Consider the following 22,985-nt stretch of genomic DNA (forward strand, 5'->3'; position numbering starts at 1 on the left):
CATTCCAATGCGAGGAAGGGTAGAATTGGAGCTGACAGTTAGGATTTATGTCACGTGACAAAGCACTGAGAACCCAGCCACAACCCATTGAAAAGGAAATACCTAAATACAAGAGAAGAGTCCTGATTGGTCAGGCTAAAGACCCATCTAGACCACCATCCTGTTTCACAGTGACCTATGGAAGGTGTAGGAAGCCTGTGGTCCTCCAGAAGTTTCTGAACTACAACTCCTATCAGTCCCAACAAACATAGACAATGGCTAGGGATGATGGGAGCTGTAGTTCTGAAAGAACTGGAGGGCCAAAGGTCCCCCCCATAGGAAATCTGAAAGCAGGACCTGAGTACAACAACACTCCCCCACTTGCAGTTCAAAGCAACTGGTTAAGAGGTATCTCAGCCAAAGGCAGATTCCTCTGAAGGACTTGACATAGTTGCTTGGCATGGCCTACGGGCTGGCACTATAAGCACAGCCATTAGGTGGGATGAGGCCACTGCCTCAGGGAGCAGAAGCCTCCAAGGTGGCACCCACACCTGCCCCACTGCCTCTGCCACAGGCAGAGAAATGTCACCAGCATTAATACTGATTTCCAATGAGAGCTCACCAAAATTGTGTGAGATCTTGCGGAGCATGCGAAATTTCACCAGCTTCTCTGCAGCTGGCAGAGGTGGTGGCAGAGGCAGGGGAGCATTGCCCGTTTTGCCTCAAATGGTGAAACAGGATGCTCTGCCCCAACTACAAGTGCCTGAGATAAGTAGGAAGGAAAAATGCAGGAACAGCACAATCCCAACTCAAAGGTGATACTTTAGGATCCTAAATCCAATCCTAAATCCTGTGGAATCTCTCCTGAGGATGTACATGCAAAGTTGTCCCTGATATTAAAGTGAATGGTGGAAACCTGACCAGTACTGGAGCTCTGACGAAGCTCCATTAAAACCTTAAAGCAAAGCCTTTAGATTTAATACACTCTTGACAGAACAATCAGGTTGGGAAATGTTCCTTCTGAAAAACAAGAAAACAGTAACTTATCAAGAGGACGTTTAATAACATTTCCCCTCTGAAATTTCCAATACATAAAATTTTATATCAAAAGGTGAAAAATGAAGCACGGACAACTAATAAGTACACAAAGTACACAAGTGTATTTATTACATTTTTGCAAGCACTTGGTTCTACATTTCAAAAACGCCACCATCAAGCTGTTGGCACATTTATGTACAAAACAGATTAATTGTAATGCCTGCTACAAAGCATTCTTTGTGAAAATACAAACTCTAATACCAGAGAAAAGCCAAAAGCATCAACATCATTACAGGAGTTTAAAAGACACTGTTTTAAAAATCATCACACTGTTTTAAGACACAAAACTGAAACACTACAATATAGAATTGAAAGAGGTTCATAATAGTTTCTGCAGAACTGTAAATACTGGTACTGCACATATCAGAAAATGTTGACCCCGTAAGACAGTAAAGTGTAAAAAAAAAATGTTAAAAAATTATAATTAAAAAAAATCAAAATTAACTAATACTACTTGATGCATAAACATGCCACAAGTAACTATAGTATTACCCTCTACCTACTACAAGAATTGTTAAAAATTACTGATGATGCATGACTAGTAATAGTACAAAGAAGAGTTTTACTCAAGAACTTTTATTAGAAATGCACTTACACTGAGAGAGAATTCACAATGGTCCAATAAGTGCACAAAACTAGCTAGGATTTTTTTTAACGCTGACAAAAATGTCTTGTCAGGATACATCACTTTAAAAGACACTTTACAGCATTCTTGTAGCATTAGAAATAGGCAAAAGAAAAAAGAAAATTAAAAACACCAATTTTGGTCCAATAATACTGATGTCCCCCCTTTTTTTGTATGGTTTTTCTTTTTTTCTTTTTAATACAGGTACTTCTTTCAGATTAACATTACTGACTTTTCTCTTAATATTTTCTTACTCAAAATAAAGGTTCAAATATATTACTAACACTTCCAAACAATAGGTCCAGTAGCAGCCATTAACCTCACTTTAACATAAGACAGGTAAACCAGTATGTGTGTAGGAAAGCTACAAGCCAAGCTATTACATTTATGGAAGCCTCCTTTAAATATATCACATACAGTATATGTATAGTTCAGACAGGTGCAATCCACTTAAATTTTTAAAGCAGGTAAAAAGACTTCTGACTCTTTAAGAGGTTGCTGTATTATAGATATATCACTTTCATAAATGTAGCTAAGCAGCGATTGCTCACATCGGCACATGAACAGCTTCAATTCAGCATAACCATTGTGGGGTTACAGCGATCATTCTGCAGAAACCTACGCATAGCTGTATGTAACATTGGTTCTATACACTGCGACTCTTGGAAGGTAACCGCGGAAGGTAATACGCTTTGAAAAAGACAAATGGCCATGCATTACAAGCACCACGGTCTGCATGCTCACAATATAAACATGAATAGCCACCAATGGAACTTTGATAAGAGAGAAGAATACTCTGTTAAGTACATGAAGAAGAATCATACAATGTTAACAAAGATAAGAAGCACTTCTTTTTGTTTTGTTTTTTACCTACTCTTACAAATTTAGAAATTGCACCTTTGATTGTTTAAAATGTTCTCAGGACCCCTCTGTCAAGATGCCCACCGGTCCACCTGGCGAGATTTCCAAATCTGAAGGAATGTCAGCAGTGTGCCTCCTCTAGAAATTGTACGTGACGTACCGTGGTCCCTTTGAAGTATACCTGTAGTTAAAGTACTTACCAAAATCCAAACTAAAAAGTATAAAAAGCTTTTTTTTTTTCCTTTTCAAAAACATATAAGAAACAATGCAAAAAGGTGTTATGCATAACACATACAAAGTGATTTAAAAAAAATCAAACACATCTCCGTATTTGACAGTAGTTAGTATTCTTGATCTAACAGAAAATAATCACTTTAGGATTTGGGAAAGGGCTGTTTCGGGAGCTTTGTAGTAGAGACTGATCACACAAGCTATTAACTAATTAGGAAAACCAAGTGCTAGACAACCAAGAATTGTACAGGGGTGATGTAGATGTCACCCTAGCTATCTTTTGTGAGAAGCACTTTTCATTTCGCGTTTTGTTTTTTTAATGGATAGATGGATGGCCTTTAGTTAAACAACAAATCATTCAATGGTAGAAAGTAAGACGAGGTTTTTTCTTATGTGTATGCATTGAGTCGCTCTTTGGAGCGGGTAGAATGAATGTCGTGGAGCTCTTGCTCTTCCTTTGACTTAATATCCTCATATTTCTGCATTCTGCAAGCATCTTTCACATAGGCCCAGTTGGCGGAAAGAACCATAAGGTAGTGAACCTGAGAGAGGGAGAGGGAGAGAGAGAGAGAGAGAGAGATACCATGGAATTTCATCACATTTTTTTCACATTTCATCACACCAAGCCAGATTCTATTGGACTCTGCTACATTCCAGCCCTTACCTAAAAAGAGAAGAATTGGCTAGAACAGCCTCTGCCAACTCGTTGCCTTCCTGATACCTACAAAACTTCTCTGGCTGGCTGGGGCTGATGAGAGTTGAAAGGCTGGGCTGGGGCAATGGTATTCACCAGGCAAAATGATATTGCAGGCAGAAGAGAAGCTGGAGGCATTGACCATGCTTTATTTTGTGCTTGTTTGCACAAGTCTCTGTTTTCTGTGACTTCTTGCAAATACATTCAATCTGTTTCCATGTTGTTTACCAGTGTCCTTCTTTGCCTCCACTATGCTCACCCTCATTTGCACACCTTTCTTTGATTCAAATGGCTGTGGTTATCCAAACAATTTTGCTCATGATGTCACAGCGCTACAACAGACAATATCTGTTCATCTGGTCATTATAGCCAGTTGGACAAATAAAGTCAAGGAAGAGGAGGAAGAAGCTGCTGTAGGCACAATCAGATTTCAAAAAGCAGCCGAACAGCATTAATCTTTGGCAAGCTAATTTATTTTCAGCATGCTACTTCCAACTATTTCACGCAGCCCTAGTCATCGTCTTTCTGCTTCCCATAATGGTATCCCTTGCCATTTCTCCTCATTTCTTATCCCTGCTCTTATTGAAAAGTCTACCCTCCTGCTTGACAGAAGTTAAAACAATGCCAAGGCATTTTGAAAAGATGCTTATAATGCTGAATGACATCCATCTAGTGTACATTTGGTTTCATGAAAGAAGGTGATGCTCCACAAGCCAGGCACATAATCAAGGCAACTTTATCCTACTATGTAGACTTATTCTCATATCTACACTAATTAGTTCTGAAATGACTGTCAATTTCAGGATGATGGAAGCCCATGTGCAGAAGATTGAGCTCTCCTTTTCTTTCAAGCAGGTAGTTTGAGGTTTGTGGGGTTTTCTCTTCCATCTGTTAACAATTCACTGGACAACACCGTCACTAAAAGGCTCCTGTGTAATTGAATTTTACACTTTTATGAGCAGCTTGCCCTAAAGCTTAAGTGTGTCATGTCAAGGCTTTCTGGATATATACAAGGCACTTTTCCTTATTTTTAGACATTGTTGATGCCTGAGTTTTGTTTTGTTTTTTGTATGAGAAACTGATTTAATCTTCTGGGCTAGTAGAATTTGAGTCTAAGTCACTTCCCACAGCATTCTTTTCTCTACTTGCATGACTACAAGTGTTAAAAGTCTGTAGAGTGTTTGTACACAAAAACCTGCCATGTACCAGAAGGCAGGCTCTGTCACTCAAAGGAGGCATGTAGGACACAAATTAGAACTGAATTGGGTGGGTTTCAGTTTCCATGCTGAAATCTGCACATTGGATTTTATTTTTTTTCCATTAAATTTGTATGCGGTCCTATACCCGTATATCTCAGGGCAGTTCAGTGCATAAATCCAAAAGTTAAACAAACTGCAAAAAACATCATAGGGTTTCATTGCTTTGTTGTCAAAGTCCAAATAAGTATCTCCTCCTAAGCTTTGGAAACCAGCAAGCTCTGCAGCTCTTGAGCCTTTCCAAGAAAGTTCAGGATGCTGTCCTACCTGACTGAGATAAAACCTGTTATGGAGTCACTGGGCTGATGGGAATTAGATCCCAACAACATCAGGACGACCAAAGGTACTCCATCCTTGTGGTATAAACTCCCACACAGTGTGACAGGAGTTGTGTGACAGTGACAGTCCTGTCTTATCAGTGTCCCTGGCACTGCTTCTTTATACGGGGTGATAAGAAAGGCTATATGAAAGGGACTCTGCTTTTTTCTGGAGGATCATGTAGCCACCTCAACCTTTGTTAGATAAGGTCAAGGCAGCTGCCTTTTGTGATGGCTTAGCTGCTTTTCTGAGTTGCGGCCTGTTGCTTAGTTCAAGCACTGCATAGCTCCACAGACATATGTTTATTAATTTAAATGGGTCTGCTCTGAATAGGCATAACATTGGATACAAACCAAAATATTCATTTTTAATGCAGCCTTTGGAAATTACTTGCAATTGGCAAGTCTCTGTACTCACAGTCAGCTGAACGATTTGGAGTATTTCTCTGTGCCAAAGTACTTGTTGAGAGAACATACTTTGATAAATTAAACAGTGAAAATGTTGTCTTATATTTCAGGGTTTATGGTGTATTGACCAGCCTTGCTTTTGGGAGAGCCAAGAGGAAATGAATTAAATATATCATAAAATGGATAGAAGAATTTGCACAGCTTTGCACATTCAAAGAAGGAGCTGCTTTGAAGTATTAATTAATCTTTGTTCTGGTCTGCAGAGGTAGCTAAATCAAGTATGGAGACTTGAGCAAGAAAGATTAATGTGTGTTCCAAAGCTCCAAGTTCTGTCCAACCAACCATGCTGCTGTCTATTTGCTGTCTAAACAATGACCGAGACACATTCAACAGCCAGAGAACAGGAAGACAGCCATTTTTGACAAGAGGACACTGAAAAACCAATCTTGTCACTATGGAAACTAAAGAACTGGACAAGTTCAGATTTATATAAAACATGCAAGAGCTTTATCACTATATTTTGGAAAATGAAAGATAGTTCTGGTGCATTTGTTGCAGGGGCATAACGCAGCACCGCTTTGCTTCACAACAGACCCCGCATTATTTCACTGTTAGAAGAAGCGATTTCAGAAATTAAACTGAATCCAGATATAATCTATGTACAGTTGGCAGGTGAACAATTGGAGATTGATATTAATGAATTAATTAATTAGAGCATTTGCATCCCCACCTTTCAGCCAAAAAGGCTCCCAGAGCGGCTTACATGAAATCTAAACAAGACACTCCCTATCCACAGGCCTGCACTGAAGCAAATAAACAAACAACACACAATGGAAAAGGGAAAAAGTGGGAAGACAGAAAAAACCCCCCTCAAAACTCAGGGTTTCACAGCATGTGCGAATTTGGAGCCCTCCAGACATTTTGGACTACAATTCCCATCAGCCATTCCCATATACTGCCTGGAATAGATGAGGGTTGTAGTCAAAGTGCCTGGAATGAACCAGGTTGGGTATGGCTGACCTATAGGATACCACAACCACATCATAACACATTAAGTTTAATAGAGCTAGCAGTGAGCTGGGGACCTCTGGTTCCACTAGGAACATGTCCTTCCTATATTGGGTTTTTCTTCTTATTCCAGACTTGTTATTTCAATACAACAAGGGCTGTACAAATGCTGATAACCATGATGTTTCCCAGGTTGAAAAAAGTCAGAAGTCTTTTGGTTTCTATTCCTGTACCAAACAATAGCCATGCACTTCTGCAAAACTATAAGCATGCCTAACTTCTTCTTTTTAATGGTTACATTTTGGCAGTATTAAAATGGTGTGAGGTACCAAATTGGAATTTGTTTGTCAGTCATCAGAACAGATTTTTCATATTTTATTTTGTACATCTGTTACCCTTGTATTTTTGTTTGCTTGTTTGTTCAGAAAAATGCAAGAGGGTCCATATGCATACTGAAGAAGAGATACTACAGATGATCTCTGAATTCCAAAAAGCCATAGAAATTTAGCAGATCAGAGTGGATGTCACATAGAGGAGGGAGAAAAGTTGTTTTCTGCTGCTCTGGAGAAGTGGACACGGAGCAATGGATCCAAACTACAAGAAAGAAGATTCCACCTAAACATTAGGAAGAACTTCCTGACAGTAAGAGCTGTTCGACAGTGGAATTTGCTGCCAAGGAGTGTGGTGGAGTCTCCTACTTTGGAGGTCTTTAAGCAGAGGCTTGACAACCATATGTCAGGAGTGCTCTGATGGTGTTTCCTGCTTGGCAGGGGGTTGGACTCGATGGCCCTTGTGGTCTCTTCCAACTCTATGATTCTATGATTCTATGATTCTATGAGTGTCCCGCTAGGACCAAAGTGACTTGGGTTCAAATCCCTCCTTAGCTATGAAGCTTATTGGATCAAGTTGGGTCAGTTATGCTTTCATCCTAAGCTACTTCACATGTTGTTGTGAGGATAAAATGAGGTGGGATATGCTCTTTGCTTTCAAAAAATACTTGGATGATAGGACTTAAAGCTCTTGCACATTGCATTTAATATTATTTGATTTAGAGAACAAGCATCTCTTATATTCATTGTGACTTTTACCACCAAGGGAAAGGTTTCTATATCTTACCATAGCGATGACTGCGGCTCCAGCCCCAGCAAGTGCCACAATAAACAAATGGAATGTCATGTTCAGCTGCAAATGGAACAAGGGAAACAAGTTGCAAATTGAGGATGCTAATAATAAAGCCCAGGTTCTGCTGCACTGCCATGCATGGATTAAGCAGCCCAATATTCATTCATTCATTCATTTTATTTCTGTGCCACTCCATAACTGTTGCTCTAGGGGTGATGTTCAAATAATACCAATAGTAAGGTCACATTTTGCAAGTACCACTGTGCAAATACCATCTCAGTATTTATTTATCTGTTAATTATCTCCCTGTGTCGCCCCATACTTGCCGTTCGCTGGGCAACTTTTAAAACAATATAAAACCACAAAGTTGAGAACGATACAATTAAATACCACTGTGCTAAAACATCAGGATAAAACAGAGAGGAGAGCTACAAGATCATAAAAACAATAAATAAAGGAGGGAAACCCTATGTAGAAGTTCCAGGAAGACCAGCCACATCAAGCCATTAAAAAGGATGTGAGGGTAAAAGGTATTTGCTTGGTGCTAGAAATGTATTAATGGAGGTGCTAGACAGGCCTTGCTGGGGAGAGCATTTCTTAACTGAGAGGCCACTGATGAGATGGCTCTTTCTTGCTTGGTCAACCTATCTCAGCTTGTGAGGGAACTTGGAAAAGAGCCTCCATTGATTACCTCAGGGCTCAGGTAGGTACATATGGGAAGAGGTGGTCTTTCAGGTATTTATTTATTATTGATATTTATAACCCACACTTCATCTTCTAGGATTCCCAGGGCAGTGAACACACATAATAGGACAAGGACTTTGATCATTGTAATCATATTAAACTGTTTTTTTTAAATAAAAAAAATCCACCCAGAAGCAGGGTCAAAAATGGCCATTCCCACTCATAGACCTCTTCCAAATGCCTGTTTCATCATTTTGAGCTGCCATTTTCTTCACAGGAAGGAAGCTCCAAGGTCATTCCAAATCATTGAAGAGCTTTAAGGGTCAAAAAAACCCTTTTTGAATTGGGCCTGGAAACAGACTGTCACCAATGAAGGTGATGAAGTATTGGCCTCCAATGCTAATAGCACTCAATGCCAGTTAGTACACCTGCAGCCAAATTCTGTATACAGACTACAGTTTCTTTTTTCTGAGGCAGCACCATGCATTACATGTTAAAGTAATGTAAATTATTTTCTTGATATTGGTATTCTGAAGAAATCAACTGGACTTCTATGAATGGAGCAATGGTGGTATCTGTGAACCTTAAACTGCTATAAACTGCAAGTAAACTAGGCTCATGACAAGAGAGCATTCCAGATTAAAGCATGAAATTATTCCCTTAAAGTGTGAAAGGAGTGGAAATGTGTGAGCTCCTTCTTTCCACAATGACCAAACTTTTCATACTTTCGCTTACCTCAGTAGATTCACACATCCTGAGGAAATTTTCAGACATTGTGCAAATCTTCTTTTCTTCTCCAATTGTTACAATTCCTGTAATGGATTAAAGACTCGGTGAGCTGTTGACACACATTTAATGCACTCATACATGGGCTCAGATTGTTTTTAAGATGAAAGGATAATCAACTACTTGGTAACATGGAACTATGAGAACAATTCAGAGTCAGCTTGTTTCTGTGCCCTTAAATTGGGTGCCCTTGGATCCAGCAAGCCTAAATACATTTTTTATGTATCATAGGCACACAATACGGGTTTGTAAACACATTTATTTATGGTATTTTAGGGCATTCTGTAATGAAGTTGTCAGAATGGCTCACAACAAGGATGCCTTTGCTTGGGATCGTAATCACAGCAACCTAAGTATCAGACCAGCCTCTTTCTTGAGCAGATTGCACAGGTGGACTACTCTTGCTAAAAAGGCTCTGCTTCTCAAAGCCACCCAGCACACCTTGCTTTGAGAAGATCTTATGGTCCCTGTCATGAAACATATAAGCACACAGGTCAAAACCAGAACTTCAAACTGGACCTGGAAATAGGCTAAGAGCCAGTGAAGATGGTGAGGCAGCAGTATGATGTGCTCATATAACACCACTCCCTCAGTCACTCAGACATAATAAAAACTTACTTGATCTTTGGGTGCTGTTTTCAAAGGCAGTGCCATGTACAACCCATTACAGTAGTCTGAACATGAGATTACCCTGGCAAAGATAACTGAAGCAAGGCAAACTCTCTCCAGACAGGGTCATAGCTGGTGCCCCAGCCTATGCTAATAAAATGGCTAAACAATTAACCAGCAATATAAAATAATGCATTAATATCTAAAATATTATGAAACATTATATGAGCTTAGCTTAACTCTGACCACTAAAAGTCAGCCCAGCCAGGCTCAGATTTTGATGGTTCATTAGCCGGAAGCAAGTATAATAGTTGGGAGGAAGCCATCATGCATGTCTCTCCACATACTAATCAAACTCACCATGTGGTCTCACTTTCTCTAAAGGATGCACTTGAACATAAGGAAGAACATAGGCTATATGTATGGCTCAAGCCATTTGGACTTGGGAAATGAAAAACAGCATTATCAGGAATTATGTCCAGAAGACACCAAGTCAGTACCAAGATAAGAATGAGAAGATGAAGAAGTGGGTATCATCAGTGGTGGCCAAACCACCACTACCAGTCTGGGACCATCCAGCTTCGTGTCCTTCATGAATGATGCACTAATAATCTCAGCTAATAAAGGGCTCGACCATAATTGTCTGGCACTCACTAGTTAGAAAGATTGTGGCCCAGTTTGGCTGTAAGACTAAATCATGACTTAGCGTTATGTGTACAAGCAAGAACAAGCCTTGGATTCATGTACTCCTCCCCTCCTGCCGCTGCACTGCTGTGACCGTGGGCAAGATATTAGAAGTTTTAAAACTCTCATTAAACTATGGTTTGTTTGGATGTAAAAAGAGGCTGTAGCTCATTTAAAACTGCAATAAATTTTAAGTTTATCCTTGCACAGTAAGAAAAGATAGGGTGCATGCAAGCTCAAGGCTCATTGCTACTAATGCACATAGTGCTACAATTTGGCTTAGCATGAAATCTGAAAAGGGACTATGTGTACAATTTACAAGCTGTCATCATCATGTCCACAAATACTATCTCCTGCACCTGCAAGCAAGCAAGGCTGACTAAAATGTGTTCATTTTATTCATTGACATTTGTTGACTAGATGTTTGATCTAGTATTTCTAAAAGTGACGCAAGCATTTTCATGAGGTTTGGGGGGGGGAATTGATAAAACTAATCCACAAGTCATTCACTTACCAAATTGACGGAGGTCCAAGCAGAGGTTTGCCCCTTCCACTAGGGTGGTGTTTTTGCAAATAGTCCACATGTTGAAGTACATGTAAACAGGCAGAGAGGTGAACGCTGTAACACCCAGCCAGGCCAGCATGAAGATATATGTCAGCATGATAAACTGTAACAAATAAGAAAAGAGTGAGGCAGAAACCTGAAGAATATTTTAGACTATTTTCTTTCCCAAAAGAACCTGCCAGTCATAGAACAAGGAAGAAATTTTATAATTTATTTGTTTGTTTTAATCTCACATATTTATTTATTTGTAAGTAAAAACTTTCCAATACGGTTCACAATAAAAGGATCTGCACAAATTACTTCAATATAAATGGATCAGGTGGAATGAAGCTCATCAGCTTTTATAAGAGAAAAACACGACCTGAAGCCAAATGTATCCACAATATAACCTACGCTGGCAGAACAGCAGATAAGCCATGGCCAACACATATATCCTGGCAGAACACCACAGATATACTGGCAAAGGGGCTGGAATGGGGTGGAGTAATGGGAAGGATGTGGGCAGCAAAGTGGAGGGCAGGGTCACTGACCTGCCTCCCACAATGAGGGGGCCCAAGGTCACAAGATACATCTCACCCCTGCCTAGTGCGTGTGCGCTCTCCCAGCAGTGGCAGGACATGGTGGCCCCCTCAATATTGGGGGTGCTTGGCTCTCTGCCCACAAATATTGAGGGGGCCAAAGCCCCTTCCACCTCCTATAGTTGACACCCCGGTGGAGGAACACATCCTGTGCTCCTTCAATCCACAGAAATACCTTCCATTGATGGCAACCAAGAATTTCCCTCCCAATAATTTCAATGAGAGAAGAGGAGAAATAGCACTGGCGCTAATTTTGCCATGATGGAGCAGATGAAACGGTGGAACTCAGCACCCAATCACAGCACACCACAGCCATTATTCACAGAGGGACTATAACACAGGTTACAGGTTCTCGCTTACCTTGGAAGAGCCACTGCTACTCAGTGTTGACAAAACTGGGTTAAATGGCCCAATGGTCTCACTCAGTACAAGGAAGTTTCCTATGTTCATCATTTGTGCTCAGCCCTCCCTCCATGCACCTCCCTGCCCCCTCGCCTGCCAAATTGTGTTTAGCTTCCTCCTCTTCTCTTGGACCTCCACCACCTCCTTCCTACCCCTTGCAATTGCTCCCTTCCTTTACCTTCTTCCCATCATCCCACCCATTGACTCCACCACCAATCACTGTTAACCTTCATTCTGCCTCTTCTCCTTACCGTGGCTCCAGCCACAGTGGGCAAAAGGACCCAGGCAGCAGTCATTGCCTTAGATTGGGTGTGGAGAACCTTTGGCACTTCAGATGTTGCTAAAGTACGACTCCCATCAACCCCAGCAAGCATGGCAAATGGCTAGGGGTGATGAGAGTTGTTGTTCAGCAACATCTGGGGGGCCAAAGTTCCCCACACCCACTGTAGGTCATAGGACAGCTACCCTGTAGGCATTCCTATTGCCCAATGGCTCGCTTCACAGTTTAAAGACCCTTGGCAGGGGGGAAGGGGAGGACTGAGGTCAGAGCAAGCACATATTTTCAAATAACAGTTGGCTTCCCATCTGAACTCCCTCTCTGCCTCAGGTTCCAGCTGAAGGAAAGTGGTTTATTCATTATAAAGTTATTCCACAAATTAGGAAAGGATACATCAGAAAAGGAGATGAGATGGCAATTGAGACATGAATAATTTCTTCATTTTTATTGTCTGAAATTTGAACATGTGGGATCCACGCAGAAGTTGGTTTTCTAATGGATCTACCACAACATGAAATATAATGTGTATGTGTATGCATGCACACGTGTGCCTAATATTTATTGAAGTATAAAATATCACAATAAACAAACAATACACACACTCATTTCAAGTCTACAAGTTTTACAACAATAAATAAATGGCAGCATTAATGTTATATGGTCCAGTCAGGAACACCAACTGCAAACTCATTTTGCACTAGCACTAGGGATATTTGAGATGCCGCAGGATGTGTTACATCCTTATGCTGCTTAACATATGTAATGAACATATGTAATGAAAGGAAAGCATGTCTCAGAAAATATATCCTCCTGAGTTTCACCACTAGCTGTGGAAAAGCCCTTCTTCGCCTCAGCTTGTTTTGAGTGCTTTTTTCCTACACCTATTTGCTAATAGTCTGGAGTTTTCCCTTCCATACTCATATAAGCATTGTTTAGAGTATAAAATGTTGATCATTGTTTTGTTGATTTCTAGGGAGTCTAGTTCTCTCCTTTTTTGTTCTATAAGTTTAAGTAGTTTTATAGATCCTGTTTGTTTGTAGTGCAATGTGAGGGCCGTGATGTCTTGTTCTATTTTGCTAACTTTTGAGGAGGTTTGTTTTTTCCATATGGGCTGCTACTAGTGGCATTACAGAAGGGTTTGTATGAATTATGTTCTTATTAAATCCCTTGCAAAGAGTGAGTAGAGCTAACACTGAGGGTTGTGCTGGTTGCTGAGGAACATCACAATATGCACAGAGCACATATTAGGCAGGAAGAATTCATTCTGTTTTCTGAAAGGCTGGTAATGCTGGATTTCATTCTACATATTAAGCATTTCAGGGCACTCTCATTCCATGTAGACCCCGCTGTGTTTTAATTGACAACCACACGATTGGAAAATAACAGTTGCTTAAAATAACCCTGAATTCCTCAACTTTCTTCATCTTAATTTGTTATGTAGAACAAGATTACCATCATTTGGATTAAGAAAACAAGTATTCCATTACTTGGAAGTGAGTCTCACTGAAATCGGTGGGGCTTACTTTTGAGTAGGTATGCATAGCATTGTGCAGCATGAGAAATATATTGGTGGGTAGGATCTTTTAACAAATAAAAGCAAACCCACTTTTTTAAAAAAAACAAAAAACAAAACCCTATTACCTTTTACGCCTTGTCATTTCCTCCCCTTTCTGTTTTATAGCTCTGTGCCTCACCAATATTACTTAAGCAGATGAGACATCTCTGCCAACCCCAGGCACTCTAACTGAAGAAATTACTTGGAAGCACAGAGTCATTTAAGAATATCAAATTGTAGGCTAAAAATAAAAGGTTGGTCTTCAATTCCTCTCCGACTAAATGTTTTTGTTTCTGCAACCATTTAAACTAATTCTGGGTGCAATGAAAAGATCCCCAAAGCATAGTTAATTATATATTACTCTGCAATTTGTAAAGACTAAAAACACTCCCATTTTGGTGATCCTGTAGGCTTCCATGGTTTGATTCAGAGGACTGAAAACAACATGCTTTTACCATGTGATGCCTGTAACATGAGGAAGCAGACGGGTGGTAACATAGGGTTTAATCACATAATGAGAAGCTACCTTCCCATGTCATCCCAGGCACAACACAATAAGTCTTTATGCTCCTTGTATCCTGCTCTACTGTTCTATACCATGAACTGAAAAATCAGCAGCCCTTTAAGGCTCCATTAAAAACTGCCTAATATTAGAATAGGGGGACGCGGGTGGCGCTGTGGGTAAAAGCCTCAGCGCCTAGGGCTTGCCGATCGAAAGGTCGGCGGTTCGAATCCCCGCGGCGGTTCGAATCCCCACGGTGGGGTGCGCTCCCGCTGCTCGGTCCCAGCGCCTGCCAACCTAGCAGTTCGAAAGCACCCCCGGGTGCAAGTAGATAAATAGGTACCGCTTACCAGCGGGAAGGTAAACGGCGTTCCGTGTGCTGTGCTGGCTCGCCAGATGCAGCTTTGTCACGCTGGCCACGTGACCCGGAAGTGTCTCCGGACAGCGCTGGCCCCCGGCCTATAGATGTGAGATGGGCGCACAAACCCCAGAGTCTGTCAAGACTGGCCCGTTCGGGCAGGGGTACCTTTACCTTTACCTTTAATATTAGAATAAGGTAAGGCATGCAAAGCAGTAATGGCTTAGTGGCTATTCATGTTGCATCTCCCATTCATCTTGATCAGCAATAGACTTTGGGCTCTTCCTGATGAACTGTTTGTTCAACATTCATCCTGTTTCAGACTATGTCCATTTTTTATTGAGTATGGATTCATCCTGATTTGCTTGCAGGGTGTTTATAGGTCTTCCTGTTAATCATTTGTTCACCCCTCACTTTTAAATGCCTTTCCCTGTTGCTTTCCAAAATGAAAAAAAAAATGGATTTATTGTGTTAGGGTGACAGAGCACTTTCAATTCCAAAAACCCAAAGTTCTGGTATCTACTTGAATCATTCCTGCAAAATACTGACAGTCTGAAAGCACCCTTTTTTGAACGCCACAGATAATTACAAAGCAAAACAACAGTTTTGAGCTGCCAACCAGGGAAACTCAAAGGCTCATATGGGCTACATTGCCAGCAGCTGAACCCAGGCAGTTGAACGTAAGGATTTGTATTCAGACATGGATGTTCAACACATAGCTTTCGTCTGAGCAGAGGGACCAGCAGCACAGTGCAAGTATCTAGCAGAATGGGCCCTCACATCCTGAGACCTACTTTGAAGAATGATGTAAAAACCAGCAAGTTAATTGGATCAGGGCCCTGCTGATGCTTTAGGAAAGGGTGGGGCAGCTATAAGGACGATGAGTTGGTGCCAAGCTAATGCTGATACAAAATGTCACTCTGCTCAGCACCCAGATCTGTGGCATTTCTTGGTTGGACAGCTCATGCCTTGACTCTGCTGGACAGCTCCCCGGCCTTGCTGGTAGGATAGAAAGTAGCAGTGGAAATGGGGCAGACATGTGGGATAGAGCAAGTGGGGAGTGGATGCAAGGGAAGCAACCATGTCACTCCTCTAACAGAAAAACTGGCCCCTAGGGTCCTATGTGGGACTAGCAATCTAGACTCTGTTTGAGGAAAGGGTTAATTCCATTAAGTATGTTTCAACCTTGATGCCATTTCAATGCCAGGTAAAGACCACTTTATACTCTCAGGCATGTTTTATCTCCTGTCTGGTGTTCTGCTGCCTTCTTATCTGCTGCTGTTCCTATTGTCACAGTTGTTTTATGCTGCTTTAGATTACGACTGTTGCATACTTGCACCTCTACATTTATACTGTAAGCCATCTGAGGAAAGTTTTGTGATGAGTACAGCATAAATGGGTTAAATCAATAAACAGAGGTTTTTTGACATGTTGGTTACCCGGTGTATCTACAGTGGTACCTCAGGTTAAGAACTTAATTCGTTCCAGAGGTCTGTTCTTAACCTGAAACTGTTCTTAACCTGAGGTACCACTTTAGCTAATGGGGCCTCCCGCTGTCACCTCGCCGCCGGAGCACGATTTCTGTTCTCATCCTGAAGCAAAGTTCTTAACCTGAGGTACTATTTCTGGGTTATCAGAATCTGTGACCTGAAGCGTCTGTAACCCGAGATACCACTGTAGTGCAATCCCATACTTACCATAAAGCTGGCTGAGGGGTCTTGAGAGCAGTGTAAGTGATACTTCATGACAGAGACAGATATACCGGTGGGACAACACTTATATTACCCAAAGTCCCTATGTACACTGGCACAGCTGTTCTGTTGATGATTCGCTGCCAGTGAAGAAGTGTGTATGTCAGGGAGGGCATGCATATGGTGCATTCAAAGCCAACTCACTTCCCTGACATGTCCTAGAATCTGGTGCAAATGTACCCCCACCCCGGTTCCGGCATAGGTAATTCCCTTTCCTTCCCACTTCAGTCAATGGGAGGGGACAGGAAGAAGCTTCCTCCCAGCCTGCCAACAGTGAAATGGATCTGGATGTTGCTTTTCTAGTGGATTTCCACACCCCACCTCTGCTACCATGAAATCATAATCAATGAATGCTGCATACCACAATGCACTGCATTTTGTGCAACTGTCCTCCCATAATTAGGACTATCCTGCCAGTGTCCACCCTCCTGATCTGCCATCTAGATTAGCAGGGATCAGTCGCAGAGATTGGCAAAATCATGGCATGGCTTTTAGGTATGCCGAACTGGTGTGCATGAAAACGTCCACCTAAAAAAGTTGCGAAAAAAATATAGAACTTATATTGCAGGGTTTTAAAGTGAGGTTTTTTAAAAAAGAAAGTATGATTGGATGCTTGCTGCTTAGAATGAGGTGATAGTTGCAGAACTGCCTACTTACATAAAAGGGGATATGCTTCAGGGCTGAATACAAGTGGAATCTGATTTATCTCAGTCAGTATCCTAAATTAAGAAGACTTGAAGAATTATGTCTGCAGACTAAATTAATTTGTGATTGTTTATTTCTTCAGTGTTAAAGCAATCTTATACACACATATCTGGCAGTACATTTCACTGAACTTAAAATGACTTACTTCTGAGTAGACATGACTAGAACTGCACAGATAATATAAGTCTCATTTTATTTCTAATTTTAGTTTCATGCTTGCTCTGGTTTTGAGTCAAGAAAAATCCCTCTTCTACATGATGACAATTATTATTAGGTCATTATTATTAGAATACCAGCTAATACTGCCATGTAAAACATAGTTATAATGAAATAGGTGAAATGACAGCAATTTCTTCTATTGAATTCACCGAGGCTAAATTTGTTTAATATCGTGTTGAAAGGGAAAGAAAGCTGAAGAAAGTTACCAGATTCTAGGTCAAAGGATCTACATAGCCACTGTTTTAGCCAAGCAACAATTTGCCTAGTAATATACCGTAAGTCTTATGCACTGTAAAGTGCATTATAGTCAACCTAACTATGGACAGACACTTCTCGGAGGATATTCATGAAGGAACTGATATTCAGAAGCTTAAGGCTTGCAACAGTGGAGGCAGAACCTAGCAATCATGGCTATTAGGACTGTACTGTCAGCCAACCTTTAGTTTTTGAAAAAGGATTTTGTTATGTCTCCTGGGGGCAGTAGTCTGATTTAGGGGTCCTACACAGCTTTGTCCTCCAACACCTCATTATCTTTTCCCTCCACCCAAAGCACCTGCCACCTGAGGAGGTTGCCTCTCTCTGCCTAATGGTAGGGTTGGCCCTGCAGATGAGTTTGTGCCTATACAGATGGACATTTCAATCTTCAATTAAACCATTATAAATTGCATCAAGATCTAACTACCGCCACCATAACCTGAACTGCATTCCAATTTTACAAGGTATCTCCTTGTGGGTTGTTGTTGTTGTTTTAAAAAGACAATTTCATTTTATTTCTTGTTACACTATGTATTAAGAACCTGATAGACATTTTGGGGAGGAGGCTGGGTATACACCCAGTGTGCTGGCCTGCTGCCATCCACATTGTTTCCTTTCTTCATTCCCAATTGTCTCTTCCCTGTCGGTCAGCATAATAGTCACTCAGGGTTCTTCCACAGGTACTTCTATTCTCCACCTCTTTTTAACTTTAGGCCAGAGGTCCTCCGGATGTTAGATGCCAACTCCAGCAAACCTGGCCAATGGTCAGCTTTGATGCGAGTTACAATCCAACATCTCAAAGCATCTCAAGGGCCACAGGTTCCTCATCCCTGCTTTAGGATTCATTTCCTTTACTCGTTTTCTATTTGCAAAGATGAAGCATATACAGCAGGGGGTGTAAAGCACCCTGAGTCACAGCTTCTAAATTAGGTCCTTCCTTCTTCTTGAAATGCTCATATATTCCCTTCTGCATTATTAATTGAAGTCAATGTGATTGATTCTTCCAGGTTTACTTTCCTGCCTCCAACTGTTTTTCATGAGGAAGAAAATGAGAATGATGTGTGGAATGCTCTATTAATAATGAATCAATACGTAATAATTTATCATACTTCAGTAATATTTGTAATTAAATCTATACAGTGAAGCCTATGTGAACATGATATGAAAAAAAAATAATGTTATGGGAAGAAAAATATATCTGAGACAGTTCAAGTGCCTGCTGCACAAACAATTACCAACTTCTGACAGCATAAGGTTATTGAAAGTTGGGCTTCTGTTCTCTTGAATTAGCTATTTAGAACTTGTTAAACTCCAGCCCAAGCATTTGTGTGGGTAGGTCTGCCTACAATGCCACTGCAATGCTGTTTTGTTTTGCGACAAGAGCCTAATTATTAGCACATCCCACAATAAGCATGCATATATTTGACTTAGGGCTCAATCCCAACCCCCTTTGTCCAGGGCTGGGATGACAGCTGAATGCCTCAGTCTAGCTCTGCCAGCCTCCACTTGCAGAGTGACATCAAATGCAAGGACATGACACAGCCCACATCTGCTAAATGCACCCAGATCTCTATTTCAAAACGCTGGTGAATAGTCCTTAACGGAGATGTGCAACGTTGCCACAGCAACAAGAAAAATGGTTACTATGCTCACATGAGAGATGTTGCATGCCAGAAAAGAGGCATACAAACTCTCTATCTTGTAATCTCTCGATCCTGTTAAGGTAGAGAGATGCAGACCCAGTCCTAGGATTCAGTCACAGGTAAATGAAATATTGCTTATGGGTAAATTCTCAGCTGAAAAGGAATGAAAGAATCAGACACGGCAGTCAACAATTTAATTATCATGATGAACCAGAGGGAAGAATGGAATATTTGGTAATTGAATTAGATCCCTTTAGAAAGGACATAAATGGAATGGCAAAGAGTGCCTACTACGTAGTTGCAATTACTATATACAAGCAGCTGGGCCTGCGATAGTGCAGTCTACTTATTATAAAGCTAAGTAGCAATCAAGGTGATGAATAGCCCACTACTAGCATAAAAATAAACCTGCCAGCTGTGAGTGAATGTGTAGAATTATACATTCATCTTATGAACAATGGAGATTCTTCTCAAACTGCTAGCAGTGGAGGATTTGGAAGGAAATGTCTGACAGTTGACATCAGAGTCAGCATAACTGTGAAAAGGTAAATCCAAATAAAGCATAGCATAATTCTCTTTGGAAAGTATTCATATTGCATTCTAATTGTTAATGAAAGCAGCCTGGGCAGTCTTGGTGTTGGCTACAAGTTTTGGTGGGCCCTGGGAGAAGAGACCTTCCATGAGCTCCCTTAGTTGAAATTCCTATATTGCAGAGGGTTGGACTAGATGGCCCTTGGGGTTCCTTCCAGCTCTACAATTCTATGATTCTATGCTTAGAGAGTCTACCTCCTCACTACCATTATCACCTGCTACTCTTCTTCTTCATCATTTCTATCAGCTCCTTGCTTGCCAAGCAGAAAACCAATGAACAAGCTACCAGTGGCTTCTACTGGGCCTGCCAGGTTTTATGAAAATAAATCACTCATTCTTCATATTCCTCCTACCCCCTTGGAATATCTAGTTCTACTTATTCCTTTCGTGCCATCATTATGATGCATCTTCCCAATCTCCCACCTGTGCTACAAATCACTGTGCCATGTAGGGATAACTAAAAGCATCAGGTCAGAGAATAAATTGAATCAGAAGCTATGGACTGGGGTGGGTAGTGATTTTTGATAGCAGTCCTGTTTTTTATAGTTCTGCCATTATTCAGTTGGCAACATGCAGTACTTATGCTCATTTGTAGCAAGCTATCGTGCTTGTTTCAATCCACACATGCAAACACATTACATAAACATTCCATATAAACAAGATGGATGCATTCAAAGCATGTCTCTTTTTCTTCTGAGAAGAAAAATCTCTTCCAAGAACCATTAAATACCATTAAGTGAGAATGTGAAAGAGTACATAAGCAGAACTATGGAAAACCAGAACATTATGTAATTGTGTTTACTTCCCAGTCTGCATATGCAAATAATAATGCTGAGGCATGTATCACTAGGATAATGACATGATTTTTCCATTCAACTTAGCTGATTACAAAATCCTTCAAATTCTGGCAGTCAATATCCATTATCGCCCATATAAAGTTAAGCCAATATGAGCACAACTATGTTAAATATTAAATACATTTCATTCTGTACTCCAAATTTATCTCATATTAAATTTATTGGACTAGATTGTACCTTAAGAAAGGATGTTAATTTTGCTCTACACAAATGAACCTGAACCCAAACTCTGTGTCCACACATAGGCCTCTAAACTTTTAGAGAAACAGCACTGAAAAACATGTTTGCGCTAGGGTAAGACTTAGCTGGGCTATTTTTCCATCTTTGATTTCAACACAAATGGCTTGCTTTCTTTTCTTTTCTTTGTATGTCATTTCAGTATGAGTGATTGGCATAGGAATGTAAGCCTTCTGTGTATCATTCTTACATGGCAGTCTGACTGACCTTGTAGGTAGTGGGTTCATTTAAATCACCTGCGATATGGGAAGGGAAATGTAAACATAAATAGCAATAGAGATGCCCAAGTGAGTTGTTGGATCAGCAGATTAACTTGGAGCTGCTTCTTCCAGAGGGCAAGAAAGAGAACTATCAAAGGAGATGGAAGCTGATCAATTATGTGATGAGTAGTAATGCATGAGTGTATTAGAAGCCTGTTAAGGCATGCAGTGGTCAGAAAAAGAACCACAATAGATAATAAATGTTGTGGTCCCTTGGAGTGCATACAAAAGTAGACTTAAATCTAGATTCACTACATTGTTTTTCTCCTACAGCATGAGAGTGGCTTACTCCCATCTTCACAATGTACTGGTGAACAAATTGACTGCTGATTCAGTAGTCTGGCTTGCCCGAGCCCCATGCATCAGGCATATTGTGCTGAATGTACATTTTTCCCCCCAGTTAAATGTACATTTGCCCTCCTTAAAGCAGGGTGGGAGGACCACTGAAAAGCTACCTTAGGGGAGAGGTGTGTTAGTGACAACTTTAGTTTATTATTTATTTTACTTAAACAATTTATATACTGCTTATCTACATATACTGCTTATCTATATACTGCTCTTTTTCTAGAAAAAGAGGTGCTGGAGCTTAGAGTTTATTGTAGACAGGGCTTTCTTTTTTCCAGCTGGAACTCACCAGAACTCAGTTCTGGCACTTCTCAGGTGGGCGCCAGATATGAGAACAAGGGAGATGTTCAAGGAAAGCCCTGTCTACAAGAAACTCTAAGCTGTGTAAAAGAAATACAATACAGAAAGGGTAAAAAATCAGTTAAAACTTTAAAAAAAACAGACTTGAAGTAAAATGCTTGCTGGAATAAAAAAGAAAGAAAGGCTTTAGTATTTGCTGGAAGTTCAATAGGTAGAGGGCTTGTCTGACCTCAACTGTGAGGGATTTGCACAAAATTGGCCCCACCATCTAACCTCATGGCTCCTAGTGGATGTGAGCCATGCACCCAAGACATGGGTGTCTCTGACAGTCACTCCAACAAAGACCTCAGTGCTCAAGCAGTAATTTAATGGATTATGCAGTCCTTGAGGTAACTTGGACCCAAGCTGTTAATAGCCAGACAATCAGGGCTGTTCAGCTTCAGCCACTGCTGTAAAGCCACAGAACCAGCTTCCTTTGCGCTCGATCTAGAAGAGAAAGTTCTATGTTTTACAAAATTTAGTGAGTGCACTTCCTCAGGGGGCTCACTGCACAACTTAAGTACACCTGTGCACACCTTTTGGCTTTGGAGAGCCCAAAGTTTTAAATGTTAAGTAGCAAGTATGTGAAGAACAGTTTTATACCCAAACCCCTAAAACCCATTCACAAGAATTTAGGAATCAAAGCCACACCCTATGGTATTAGAACTATCTGTTCAACTTCTATCTGCTGTGACAGCCTTGCTAATAATTGAGATTTGCATACTGCACTTTATCTGAAGAGCACAGGGCTGTTCACAACATTGAAATACAATAAAGGACACAAAATGAATAATATAAGAAAAAGCAAAAACAAACCAATCACCCACAAACACATTTCAAAGAACATAGAATGTTAATCAGCCAAAGTCCTGGCTTCCCATTCTGAGCATTTGTAAGGTCTTTTTTCTTCAATGTGCATTCTTTTATGTTTAATAAGTTTGAACTTAGAAGTAAAGACCTCGTCACAGTCTGAGCATTTTTATGTACCCAGGAAAGGCATCAGGTATAACTCTCTGGCTATTCTTAGTGGAGTACAAATTTCCCTACTATAAAATGCAGTGCATTGCATTTGTCTGCAATACATTTATGATATTACAGTATGCATACAGAAGGCATTGAAAACATTAGTGCATGTGATAAAAAGACACATCTGCGAGTGCAAAGCCTGTTGTTGTTGTTGTTAA

At 40.6% G+C, this 22,985-nt stretch overlaps 1 protein-coding gene across 3 annotated transcripts in view; it reads right to left on the reverse strand.

The window, feature by feature from the left end:
• Window positions 1–1,116: 1,116 nt before the first annotated feature.
• The window catches only part of GPM6A (glycoprotein M6A), a 175,741-nt gene continuing 153,872 nt past the window's right edge, over window positions 1,117–22,985 (reverse strand). For all 3 annotated transcript variants that reach the window (XM_082237251.1, XM_082237252.1, XM_082237253.1), the window contains 4 exons: window positions 10,877–11,030; window positions 9,019–9,095; window positions 7,594–7,659; window positions 1,117–3,336 (listed from right to left, as the gene is read on the reverse strand). In XM_082237251.1, the coding sequence (XP_082093377.1) occupies window positions 3,184–3,336; window positions 7,594–7,659; window positions 9,019–9,095; window positions 10,877–11,030 (450 nt within the window). In that variant the 3' untranslated portion in view covers window positions 1,117–3,183. The remainder of the gene's footprint in view (window positions 3,337–7,593; window positions 7,660–9,018; window positions 9,096–10,876; window positions 11,031–22,985) is intronic.

The sequence above is a fragment of the Podarcis vaucheri genome (assembly GCF_965113315.1).
Source record: "Podarcis vaucheri genome assembly, chromosome: 9".
NCBI classification, from domain to species: domain Eukaryota; kingdom Metazoa; phylum Chordata; class Lepidosauria; order Squamata; family Lacertidae; genus Podarcis; species Podarcis vaucheri.